The sequence below is a fragment of the Marmota marmota genome, unplaced genomic scaffold (assembly GCF_001458135.2).
Source record: "Marmota marmota marmota unplaced genomic scaffold, marMar, whole genome shotgun sequence".
Lineage (NCBI taxonomy): Eukaryota > Metazoa > Chordata > Mammalia > Rodentia > Sciuridae > Marmota > Marmota marmota.
In genome coordinates, this window is record NW_025999982.1 from 6758043 (window position 1) to 6772055 (window position 14013).

At 39.0% G+C, this 14013-nt stretch overlaps 1 protein-coding gene across 1 annotated transcript in view; it reads left to right on the plus strand.

The window, feature by feature from the left end:
* Dnah8 (dynein axonemal heavy chain 8) overlaps nt 1-14013 on the plus strand; it is a 280498-nt gene that overhangs the window by 63001 nt on the left and 203484 nt on the right. The window contains exons 19-22 of the mRNA XM_015487349.2: nt 709-828; nt 8299-8434; nt 11030-11145; nt 13178-13284. Of these exons, the coding sequence (XP_015342835.2) occupies nt 709-828; nt 8299-8434; nt 11030-11145; nt 13178-13284 (479 nt within the window). The remainder of the gene's footprint in view (nt 1-708; nt 829-8298; nt 8435-11029; nt 11146-13177; nt 13285-14013) is intronic.

Sequence of the window (14013 nt, forward strand, 5' to 3'; positions counted from 1 at the left end):
CATGCATATCTTTTTAGATATTCTAGTCTGTGTATTATGGTGGCACAATATGATAAACAAACTCAGAGGCTTTGGAGTTGGGTAAACCTGGGTAGGATTCACTGCCTTTTTCCAGCTATGTGTTCCTCTCTAAAGCTACTTTACTTTTGTGAGCCTTGGTGTCTTTAGCTTTCAAGTGGTGATACTGCCGGGTGGGGTGGCACATGCCTATAATCCCAGCAGCTTGGGAGGCCGAGGCAGGAGGATCATGAGTTCAAAGCCAGCTTCAGCAACTTATCAAGGTCCTAGGCAACTCAGGGAGACCCTGTCTTTAAATAAAACACACACACACACACACACATATACACAAAAGGGCTGGGGATGTGGCTCAGTTGTTAAGTGCTCCTGAGTTCAATCTCTGGTACCAAAATAAATAAATGAATGAATGAATGAATAAATAAATAAAGTGGAGATACTGATGCCTTTTGCTGGAATGAAGAACAACAGAGATAATGCATAGGAGGTTATGGCACAGTTGCTGCTCAAGAAAACCTTAGTTCTAAGCTTTCTTCACAGTTGTACTACTCCTAACATTTCCACCAAATGATGCCTGACTCAGGGTGCAAGTTTCCAGACTCTAAGTGAATTAGTAACTCAAATACATAAAGCCAGCACTAAAGGGACAAAGTTGTTTTTAAAATGTATTTTCATTCTTGCTCGTGTTGGTAGGTCAACGATTTGTGTGAAATGCACATTGATACCGTTCTAAAGGAGATAGCCAAAACAGTGTTAATTTCCTTGCCGGAAGATGGTGCTACCAAAGTAGAAGACATGTTGACCCTCAATGAGGTATGCATTTAATTATTATAATCACAAGAATACTGAGCCATAAGCATAAAATGTGAATTGATAATCTAAAAGCAGACACCTGGGCCTGTAGCATTTTTTGGACATCCTTGTTTTGGACATCCTCAGCTCCAAAGGCTAACAGGGAGCCAATAGCTCAAGCCGTGGCCACTCCCTAGACATCATTTTACTAATGTCCTCCACCCAGCGCTGGTGTCCTGGGGCTCTGCCAGTGGTTTCTGATTCCTCTTCCTCTGTGCATGTTCCTAGAGCAGTATCATTTCCCTCACGGTTTAAACTACAACAAACATTCCCTGTAAGTCATTCAGAAACCTGGGAATTATCACCTTTCCTCACCTCCATTTCTTTTCTTTTTTTTAATTGTTAATTTTTTTATTTGTTATTTTATTTATTTGTATCCAGTGCCTCTCACATGCTAGGCAAGCGCTCTACCACTGAGCTACAACCCCAGCCCTTACCTCTATTTCTTAAATCCCACCAGTCTTAAGGCTAAGACATGTTTTGCCTCTTACTCAGATTTTAGTTGAATTGTCTCTTCTTTTCTGTACCTACTGCCCACTTCTTTGGTTGGGCCCCTGAAGCTTGTTTGCAATTGATGTTGTGATCTAACTGGTTTCTCTGCTTCTGTATGTGACCCCATCATATGCATCCATAATGCCACCATATCTGATCGTGAAGCTCTTGCTACTTAAATCCTTCAGTGGCAATGACATCTAGTCCTTACAGGATAAAATCTCTAACTTCCTTAGCATCTCATTATATCGAAATTGTTTGGATAATGGTTTACTCTTCATTGACTCAAAAGTGCAAAGATAGAACCCTGTTTACTCGTTTTTGGGGGCTTAGTATCTAACACAGTCTCTTTCAAAAGCACTCAATAATGTCTTTAACTGAGCTCTTTTTTTTTTTTTCTCCCTTCCCTTTCCTGCCTACCTTGTGCTTCCACTGTGTCCGCTGTGCTGGTTTGGATCATCTTGCTGGTGTCCTTTTTGAGATGACCAAGGATGGCTTCCTGTCCAGGGTGCAGTCTGACCCATGGGAAATGGGGGCTTTGGCCCTCTCTCTTTTTGAAGGCACAGCTTCTTCTCCCCAGGTCAACTCTGCCTTCAGGGGTTAGGGCAGCTTGCCAGTCTCAGAACTCCTTGGGCATGGGTCAGTCCCTCCCTGCCCTCCAAATTCTAGAGGGCTCAGGTTCTCACATTATCTCTACTGAATCTCTATCAGTGAGTGAGCTTGCCCTCTGTAACCTCAAGGTGGACAGTGGCACTACCTTTTAAGATGTGCTTTCTTCCTAATGTGTAGGAGCTTAAAATCACTTGTTCTCAGCTTTGGCCATCACAGTACTGGACAATCCATTTTAATATCCTGTTCTTATTCTTAGTTTATTCAGGAGTAAAATGATTTTATCTTCCTGGTTGTTTGATCCTTTTATCATTATTGGGTAAGTTTTATCATTGGGTAAGTTTTATCATTATTGGGTAAGTTTTTTTGGTTTGCTGGTGTCCTTTTTGAGAAGACCAAGGATGGCTTCCTGTCCAGGGTTGCAGTCTTAATCTTATCCGGTCACCTGCAGGGACTCTTGGGTTTGTATTTGCTGTCTGCTTTTGCTTTCTGTGCAGCCTCCTGGAACCGTGTGGCCACCTTAACCCTTTCTTAGCCTTTCTGTAACCCACTGTGTGAAGTGTCGTGTGTGATTTGAGTGTTATAGTTATTAATATTTGAATAAAAGAACCTTGATTGCTTGGCTTATGACTGGCTTATGACCCAGAGGTACTCCGTGAATTACAACCAATGAAAGTGAAATGAATTTATTGTTATTCAACAAGTGGTGGAAAGATACAAATTTGTTTGGTCCATGTTAATGGCATAGTTTACTCATTGTAGGGGAACACAATCTGTGCTAGGAAAGGCACCTGTTTTTTAAATTAATTTGTAAAATTTATATATGATAGCAAAATGCATTACAATACTACACATACAGAGCACAATTTTTCATATCTCTGGTTGTATACAAAGTATATTCACACCAATTTGTGTCTTCATACATGTACTTTGGATAATAATGTCTATCACATTCCATCATCATTTCTAACCCCATGCCCCATCCCTTCCCCTCCTTCTCCTCTGCCCTATCTAGAGTTAATCTATTTCTCCCAAGGCACCCATTTTTTTTAAAATTTTTATTTATTTCTCATAATTATTTCTACATCTTTAAGAAACATACTGGAGGGTACTATTTCTTGAATTGGCAAATTTGTACATTATTTTCTTCCTACTTTAATAAGTACCTTTCTCACCTTATCCTTTACCAATCCTCCCTTTTCTTCTCAAAATAGTTTCATTATTGTTTTCAGTTAAACAGTAATTGTAAATAGCAACACTTTATTATGCCTGTGTCAACATGGCTAATGCAGAGCTATGACGTATGTGTGTAATATATCTTCTTATAAGCTTTTTATTTTTCCTGGTGTTTCTAATTGCTTCTCCTTTCATATTTTCTTTCAAATACACTATTATATTAGAGTTTCATTCCTTCATCCCCAAGAAAGACCTCCCTTCAGAGCACCCTGAATCTCTGTTTCAGCTCTCCAGTCACCTGTAAAATTAACCTAGGATACTCCCTGTCTGCTCTGTTCCCTGAATTACATGTTTTTGAAGGAGGGAGAACTTCTTCAAATGCTGTATGGGTCTTTTCACAGCAATTGAAATTTTCCAAAGAAGTGTTCCATTTCCTGCTTGGGGATAATTTTCTGCCTGCCACTTTCTTCTCTCTAATCCTAGAATTTGACTATATGAACTTTATTCCTAGAATTTGACTACATGCATTTAATACCAGATCTTATCTACATAAAAACAGAATACAAAAGTGTAGGGGAATTTCTATGTTGGTTTCCTTCCTTTTGTCCTATTTATAATGAAATCATCTTCTCACATGATGTATTTATAACTATTTTGACTCCATCAGTTGCTGAGGAGGGAAAACTCATGCTACCAAAGATAATTTACTTTGAGTACAAGAACAAAGAACTTTTACATGCATAGGAAGAGACCACACAAATGGAGAAAACTGGGATAGAATAAGTGACTGAGTATGAATGTTGTGTTTGTATTGATGACACAATTTAAAAAATGTTATTATTAAATAAGTGGAAAGTCTCAGTGTTATAAGTCATGATGCAGGAAGTGGAACTTTGAAAAGCACCTTTGCAAATCAGTATGCCACAGTCACTTGCCCTGGAGTAATCTTAAGATCTAGCAAAGCTTGAACTGTCTTTGTACAAACCTACCATTGGGCAGGACCATTGAAGTGAAGGCAGAATATAATTTGTTAAGCACAGGGCAAGCCAGGTAGGTCTCTGAGCAGAAATCAGTTTGGTAAAATGATATACATTAATTTTTTAGGGTGAAGTTAGTTTGGGTCAAACAGTGGTTTCAAACCATTTTGTGAACCGAGATGCAGCTTCTAAGCAAGGAGAGAGTAGAAAAGAAAACCTGTCACTCTCTCTCCTCCAGCTTTCCTGTCTTCTCAAACCCAGCTGGAGTTTAAGGGAGTCAAGTAGTCAGCTTCCCACTACACAGAGAAGGGCAGAGAAGCATAGAGAATGGGTGTCATGCTGCGAATGAAGAATGGCACCTGGAGTGTTTGGCAAATGGCCTTGACAGAGTGGCAGGGATTATTTATAGGTTTATAAATTAAAGCATATAAATCAATTTTACAGTTGCATTGTCGACTGCTCCTGTATCCATCTTTTCTTCCTTCTGGATCCATGGAGAAAGTTTCTGCCTCTTTTCAAAATTGAGATCCTCCAAATGGGTTCAAGATCTCATGCCTTTTTGACTTCTGTTATGGTTCAGAGATGAGGTGTCCCCCAAAAGCTCATGGGTAAAGACAACGCAGGAGTTTTCAGAGGTGAAATGATCAGATTGTGAAAAGTGTAAACTAATCACTGGATTAATCCACTAGGCGTTTATTGTTGGCAGGTAGGGTATGGCTGAGGGTAACATATTTTGTCCTCGGTGAACAGAATGTGCTCTCTCTCTCTCTCTCCTGGTTGCCATGTTCTGAGCTGTTTTCTTCCACCACTCTCTTCCACCGTGATCTGCTCACCTTGAGCCCAGGGCATGAGGTTGGCTGACTCTGCACTGAATCTCTGAAACTGTGAGCCAGAATGAACTTTCATCTGTTCTGTCAGGTCTTTTGGTCACAACAACGAAATAGCTATCTAACACCCCTTCTTGGTGACTTTGCTCTATTAGTCCCCCTGTTTTCGATATCTTCAACTTTGTACTGTAATGCCAGATTCGTGGGACCCCAATAGACCTCCAGGAGCTGAATCCGATGCAATCACACAAGAGTCTAAATTGCAAGTTCGAGCCTGGACTCACAACCGTTTCTGACGCAGCGGTCCCAGGGAGTGAGTCCCGGTCATTTGTTCAGTGAGATTTTATAGGTTTTGGGGGTACTCTATGTGTCACAACATCACACAGCAAACCATTCCACACCGCGGGAAAATCAACAACTCTTAACATTGATTAGCACGTTCACTGGAGGGAACAAGTTGGGTAGGGGTGATTGGTTAGTACAAGAAGGGGATTCCTTTGAACTGATTGGTTTAGGCCACGAAGGGAGTACATGCTGAACTATTTGGTTTCCTAACATGTTATCAACCACCATAAACTACTGGGGGGTCATCTGGCATCCCAGGTATTTTCCCTATCTCATGCTGATTGGAGTTTGCTAGGGGGTTGCTATGGGTCCTCACCTAGACTAACTGAGTCAGGGATACCTGGCGCTGCAGATCTTTCCTGTTATTTGTAGACCAACAACTCAGCAGGGTGGGTATGTGCCTAGGAGTGCTCTGTAGGTTTTTCCAAGGACAAGGGTCATGCCCCCTTCCTTGGGCAGGCTTTGCTCTGAGGTAGAGGCTGGTTTCTCCAAAATGGAGTGATATCAGTTTCTCAGTAGTACTGAATGGATCCTTCCCACCAGCAGTCCAATATACCTTCACCTCTTCCTTGCCCACAAAAACTACCCTTCACGTCTCATTTACAACCAAACTCCTCCAATTCTTCACACGTGCTGCCTTCACTTTCCCACCTCCCGTTAATTTTTCTTTCCCTAATTTCTGCTTCAAAATATTTCTGGCACTAATTATTATTTTTAAACAGCTTTATTGAGATAAAATTCATAAACCTTGCAGCTCAACCATGCAAACTGTATAACTCAATGTCTTTTAGTGTATTCAGAGCTATACAACCATCAATGTGGTGCATTTTAGAATATTATAAATTGGCTTCGTTCACTTAGCACAGTTCATTCAGTGTCACATGTGTCAGAATTTTGTTTCTTTTGCAAATGTCCTTTCTTTATCTCTTCCTTAAGGTTGTTGCTTCTCCCTAATCCTTTTGCGAGCATTATATCCTCTTCATACTAAATTCTAAAGGGAAGTCCTCCGAAATGGTTAAGATGTTTGCTGCTAAATTTTTCTTGAGATTTACAGAACCCAGAACAAATGATGACCTTGATAATGCCCCTCCTTAGTCTTTAGTTCTATGCTCAATTAACACAAAGCAGGTAAATCAGTGTGGCTTTAACTTGCTGAAAAGTAGCATATCCATCTAAAAAGAACTACAGAATCTAGACCCAGGAGGTTGAGGTCCATTTCAATGCTCCTGTACCCCAGAGAAGAAGCGAAATAGGAGATACACAGCCTAGATGACAAAGGCCTCCGCTCATGTGGCCTTCCTGCCCTGCTCCTCCTTTTCCTCACTAAAAAAACCCTTTATACTCCTTGACCTCCCAAGATGGAGCTTTGAGGTTGACAGTGCCTCCGTCTTCCAAGATGCCAGCCCCTGAATAAATTTGATTCCTTCCTATCAACTCTTGTGTCCCGAATATTGGCCTGTGAGTTGTGGGCAGCCCAGTGCATTGTGTGGATGTATCACCTTTTAGTTATGCATTTATCAGTTGATAGATATTTGGTCATTTCCAGTTTTGGGCTGTTATTAATAATGCTGTTTATAACATTATGTGTAGACATGTTTTCTTTTTGGGGGGTACATATATGGGAGTGGAGTTACTGGGTCATATGTTAACACTCTGTTTAACCTTTTGAAGAACTGCCATAATGTTTTCCAAAGTGGCTACATCATTTTGCAATCCCGCCAGTAGTTATGAGGGTTCCAGTTTCCCTCCATCCTTACTGGCACTTACTGTCTTCTGTCTTTTTAATTATAGCCCTCAGAGTGAGTGTGAAGTGGCATCTCATGGTGTTTTTTTTTTTTTTTTTAGATGTTAATGGACCTTTATTTTATTAATTTATTTATATGCAATGCTGAGAATCAAACCCAGTGCCTCACACATGCTAGGCAAGCGCTCCATCTCTGAGCTACAACTCAAGCCCCTCATAGTGGTTTTGATTTGAAGGTCCAAGTTGACAGCTACCATTTACTTGACTCTTTTATAAAATGCAGGGATATTGTTTGATATGTTCAAAGCCTTATTCAATTTTATGAGCCAGTTTTCTGAATTTGACTAGCTCTCAACTTCTTCATTAAACCCTTTTCTGGCTATTGGAAAAGGTCAGAAAAGCAAAACACAGACTTTGTGAATCAAAGATGAGTTCAAACTCTTATTCTTACCACCTACTGGGTGACCTGGGCAAATTTCTTAACTTCTGAGCCTTGGCTTTCTGTGAAATAGAGACCATAATGTTAATTATTACTAGAGGATGTCCTTTAATTAAATTAGCTAATACATATGAACTCTTAAATCAATGCCTGGCATATAGCACCATGTTTAATTAAAAACTTTACCTCACTCAATTCTCCATGTAACACTTTGGATTGTACCTTTCATACCATATCTCATTTTCAACTTTTGGCAATGTCTTTCTGTTCTAGACTTATGGGTGTGATTGAGTCAAATACTAGAAAAAGAATAGATTTTTTTCTTTGTCATCTTTTGCTTGGACCTTACCATCTGTGCTTTGGGCGGCAGGCAATTTTAGATCTGAAACATAAAGCACGGTCAACATTATCTTATTTATTTATTTGTGGTACCAGGGATCAAACCCAGGGCCTTGAGCATCCTTGGAAAATGCTTTTCTACTGAGTTCTTCTCCCAACCCCTCTGGTTATTTTTAAGTAAACTTAATTATATTTTCATAAATTAATAGTCATGTTATTTATTTATTAATTAAATATTCACCCAAACAAACATTTATTTATTTATTTATTTATTAAGTAAATATTTATCCAAACATTTAATATTAATAAATATTAATAAATAATTTTATTAACAAATATTAATAAATATTTAAATAACTAATTTTAATTAAATAAATAAAATAAATAAAGTATAATTAATTATTAAAATTAATAAAGTCATATTAATAAATTTTCACCACTTTTAGGTATCTGAAAATTAATAGTCATTTCTTTATTTAATAGACGTACACGAGAGAGTGGGCTGATATTCTAAACCACAAAAGTAAGCATGTGGAAGAAGCTGTCAGAGAACTTATATTAATATTTGAGCAAATTTATGAAGTTAAATACACTGGGAAAGCAATAAAACCAGTACCAGGTAATTTCACTAGTTAATTTTTGAGTCACGAGAGCTACAGATATGTCCTCATATGAGCACCTTCCACTTAGCAGGTAGCAAAATTCAGGACTCCAAAGCAGGTGTCCATCATAAACTGTGTTTTTGTATAGTTTAGGCTCTGTGAGTTCTCTTGTCACTTAGGAAATAGTGGCAACCTCTGAAATCCAGGGTTCCCAGATGCCAACCAAGGACCAACCTTATAAGCAGGTTATGGTTACACCCTCAGGCTTGCTGCGTTTCTTTTTCTTTTTGAATAGCATTCTAATCAATCATGTCACTTTGATCCTTTGATTCATTTTACTTTTTTAAAAAAATAAACCAGACAAGGATAAAATCTAAGATTCTCATGAATCTAGAAAACTTTATTTGGGCAAGACTAAGTTTCATTTTCCCCCTAGATCTTTCTCTGAATGGTACCAGCTGTGTCTTCTTCCTTAGAACGGTGTCAGGGTACAGGTAAATGGGACCTAGTGGAAAGTGTACCCCCAAGGAATCAAAGATCACACCATGGCAGATCTTCCCCCCACCTCCTACCCCGTGGTTAACAAAAGGCGTACAAAGCTTTGTCTTCACGATTTTTGACTTTGCCAAAGCCCTCATCACCCTGATTCACTTTGCTGAGGAAAATCTATATGACAAGGTGCCTGGATTATTTAAAGTGGTTGAAATGATTTTGACTCCATTTCCAGTCCTCCCAATTTCAGAATCTCATTCCCTCAATGAAGTCCAAAGTTTTAATAATTTTAGTAAATATATGTAAATAAGCCCCTCCAAAACAAGCTGCTGAATTTGATCTTCTCTAGCAGGGGCAGAGGATTTTAAGAAAAGATTCCCAGGAAGAGATCTTTGCTTCCTGCTTCCTTAATTGTGGTTTAAGAATCTGGAACTTTTAGTATTGCTCAGATTGCCCTTTCCTACATATTTAGAATCTTTGGGTACATTTGAAGGGAAATAGATATTTTGTTTTGAAGTTTTGTTTTCAAGTTCGAAATAAGAACTGTCTAGGTAGAAATTTGTAATTGGAGGATTTACTTGTTAATATTTTATGGGGGCTTGTCTATATATGTCAGTCATGATCCCTGTATTTGCCTAGATACTTGCTCTTCCCACCATCCCCTGCTCAGTAACATAGGGGGAGGTTGGCTTTGTGTGAGGCAGGCCACTGACTGGTGTGGATTTTTTTTTTTTTTTAATAAAAGATATGTTATCTATTTTTGCCAATTGCCAGTTATCTTCTTAACCTTAATAAGGTGGATACACACTTTGATTCTTTGGCCAAGAAGTTACAGTCAATGTCCTCAAATATTCATGAGGCAATGTGCAGATTAAATTATTTCTGTTTCAGGAAAAGACATTGAAAAGGTCTCTTTTGTTTGTATTTTAAAATTTTTGATTGACACGTATTTGCACATATGATGATGTACAATGTGATTGTTTTTTGTGGGGGGTTACCAGGGCACTCAACCACTGAGCCAAATCCCCAGCCCTATTTTGTATTTTATTTAGAGACAGGGTCTCACTAAGTTGCTTAGTGCCTTGCCATTGCTGAGGCTGGCTTTGAACTTGCCATCCTCCTGCTTCATCCTCTAGAGCTGCTGGGATTACAGGTGTGTGCCACAGTGCCCAGCTCCAATGTGATTAAAAAAAAAAAAAAAACTTTATTGGTTCCTTTTAGTTATACGTGACAGTAGAATCCATTTTGATTAGTGTTGAGGTTTTGAAGGAGACTTGAAGAGATAGCTTTGCCTAAAAGGGTGAGCTACAGACCAACATGTTTGAACTATGGCATCTATGTTTGAACTATGGCTTTTTGGAATGAGAGAACATTCTGGTCAAGCAGAAAACTCATGCAAGTGACATTCTAAGAGGATTGGGTAGGGGGGCCAGGGATATTGCTAAATATCCTAAAGGATAGCTCTCAATGACAAAGCCCCAAATATCAGTAGTGCTGAGGTTGAGATGCTCTGAGCCTAAAATGAGAATGCACAGCATGCTGTCTTTGCTCCAAGAAGTCTTCACTTAGTTTAATGTTTTTAAATGTTTTTAAATCACAAGTATCAAAAATTAAAAATAAATCTTCATTAAGTTAGAAAACTCAACAGGTGAACAAATAATTAAGAAACATAATATGTAAAACCCTCTTAAAACTTGTCTTAATTCTAGACATTAAGAGTTTATTGACAGGGACTGGGGTTGTGGCTCAGCGGTAGAGCACTCGCCTAGCATGTGCGAGGCACTGGGTTCGATCCTCAGCACCACATAAAAATAAAAACAAATAAAAATAAAGGTATTGTTTCCAACTACAACTAAAAAAATATTTTTAAAAAAGAGTATATTGACAGAATTATATTTCTTAGTAAAATGATGATTCTACTGAGATTCACGGTTTAATTGAATTTGAGGATGACACTCCTATAGGAACAAATGCAAAAAAAATATGTAAATGAAAGAAAGATAAAAGTAAGTCTTTAACAGCTTTAAAAAATGAGCTTCCTAAGAAGGTTTTGCCACATAGAATAAACCTAATGCTGAAGAATTTACATACTCTGTTTTTGTTTTGTCTTCTATCCATAGAACACCAGAAACATGTTGTTTTTGGAAGTGAAATGGAGGAGGGCGAAGGCAATGATTATGAGTCGAATTTGGTGACCGAGGGTGATGATAATGACAAAGAGGATGAGTTTAAAAAGGTATTTACTGTGAAACAACCTCTTGCAGATTTCATTATGACTAATTGGATTATACGTAACCCAAAGGGGGCTACTTCCAGGCAGTTCTGAAACTAACCTATGCCTAATTTATAACAGATTCCCAAAAATACAATTTCCAGTTGCACATTGTAAGATCAGGTAATCCTTAAGGTTCTTCCCAATATCACTAACTTTATTTTTTTTTAAAATTGTTTTAGTTGTAGGTGGACACAATAACCTTTATTTTATTTTTATGTGGTTCTGAGGATTGAATCCAGTGCCTCAGGCGTGCTAGGCAAGCGCTCTACCGCTGAGCCGCAACCCCAGCTCCCTATCACTAACTTTTGATGAGGTTTGTCTGTTACAGTTTCTATAGGATCTTCCTCCATTGTGGTCTGGCCATGTTTTCTTACATAGTAAATGCAACTTATAGCACCCATTCATTTCACTCAGTGTGGAACTTTGTCCTTGTTATTGGGTTTAATTGAGTTGTCTGTATCCCAAGTCCTGATAATGATTCACTTGGGGCCCAGGGATTGCACTATGGTTGACCCGTGGCCTTTCCCAGCAGGAGAAACAGATTGAATGGGCAAATGGTCACATTGTGGTGAGGGTGAAGGTTGAAAAGGAGGCAGGGGGTTTCTGTCTCATGGTCACCTATCAACTTTGAAGGCCACTCTCACACGTTCCTGCTTTCTCCTCCTCCTGGCAGTTTTCTTTTAATCCCTCATACCCACCCTCTCTTCATTCTTTTTTCTTACCTACTTTTACATACTATAATACAGTTTTGGAAATAAATTCTAACTGTAATAAACTTGCCTTCTTGCTCAATGACGAGATCACAAACTGGTTGGGAGATGATTCCCTACAGGGTCTAGATTTTAGCTTAGAATTTGCAGTACCACGCACCAGGAAGCCATTAACGATGAGTTTAACAACAGGCAGAAAGCTGAACAGGAAAAGTGCCCCCCATCTCAGTGAACCCTCACTAGCAGTTGCATTCCCTTTGATACCAGATTAGGGGGTCTTAAAACAAGACTGAGCCCCAGTAGAGACTCCCTAATTGTGGGAGTCACTGGGAGCTGCGTTGTGCTGTCTTCTCTACCTCTCAAATCCGACTCCCACGCCATCGGAGGAATGGTCTCTCTAGCATTACAATCTGATCACATCAATGCCTGTGCTTTAGCTTGATCATTATCACCCCTGACCACATGGAGAAGCTTGAAATTCTTTTTTGCTCATTCCTAATAACTCTTCCAACCCAACTCAACCTTACTCTCCTACTTAGCCCCAGGGGGCAGAGTAGTCAGAATCTGGACCCTGATGTGTGAGCCAGATGGGGCTGGGGGCTGAGGTAGAGGGCTTGCTGAGCCCTGGGGGTTCACCACCCACCTCAAACCATGCTGAACATTTTGATGATAGAGACAAATCTTTCACCTGTGCCCATGCCCCTCAGCATTGAGAAGTACACAGCACTCAAGTGCTTCAGGTTTGTTGGGTGAATGATTCAGTGTTGAGCAAACCAGGATGATTTTAAATAAACTGTTTTTGATTTTTATATTTTGAGTCAGTCATTCTGGTTTGATAGGGTGTTTTTGCAAAACACTCTTCTTTTTTTCTTTTCTCTTCTCTTAGTCTCTCTCTCTCTCTCTCCCTCTCCTCACACATGATAGGCAAGCATCCTACCTCTGAGCTACATCCTCAGCCCTTTTTATTTTGAGATAGAATCTCACTATAAGTTGCCCAGGCTAACTTCAAACTTGTGATCCTCCTGCCTCAGCCTCCTGATTAGCTGGGATTTCAGGTGGGCACCACCACACCTGGCTGCAAGCACACTTTTCATGTAATGTTATTTGCCTAAAAAAAAAACCAGACAAGTAATTTAGTATTACCTTTATTTAAATAGTGTCATTGAAATTGTATAGTGTATTATTTCTCGCCTTTCACATGTAACTTCTAATATGTGTCATTGTTCTGGGGATGATGGAAGTTTATTTTGGGGTATGAAATTTAATATGATTTCTTATTACAGGAATGTAAAGAGGTCTTTGCTTTTTTCTCTCATCAACTACTGGACAGTCTTCAAAAAGCTACACGGTTATCTTTGGATACAATGAAAAGAAGAATATTTGTTGCAAGGCAAGTTGAAAATATGCTAACTATGTCTGATAATACTCCCTATAATAATATGATTCTAATAATATTATTTTAATTTTTATTAATTTTAAAAAATATAAAATTTAAAATAAAACATCCATTAAAAGGCTGTTTGAAAAAAAATCCCTATAATACTGCAAGAACTGTAATTGAATAAACAACCATGTTCCTGTCACCCAGGCCAAGATTGAGAAGATTGGCATTCCCTGACTGGTCCTCTCCCTGCTCGCCTGAACTTGGTCTTGGTCTTGGTTTTCTTTAGAGCTTATCACTTGTTTCTATCTCCAATGTGTCATTGCCTTTTGTTTGTATTTGACTTGTGCTCAGCATTACCTTTCTGAGATTCATCTGTCTTGCTACAGTTTATTAACACTTTGGTGGAGTTGGAGCGTGCACAATCTGTTTATCTGTTCCGCCGGTGGTGGTCACTGGGTTGTTTCCAGCTTGGGCTGTCATGAATAAAACACCTCTGAGCCCTCTTGCATCTGCCTCTTGCTGCACCTGCTAAGAGCTGATCTCCTGGGTCCTAGGGTGCATGCATGGCTCACTTCACCAGGCAATGCATAGTATGAGAGGGTCCGTGGCTCCTCATCCTTGAAAACAATATTTTTCATTTTAGAAATTCTTACTAACACAGAGTGTGAAATGGCATCTCATCTGGATTTAAATTCTCATTTTCTTGGTTACTGATGAGATTGAATATATTTTCAT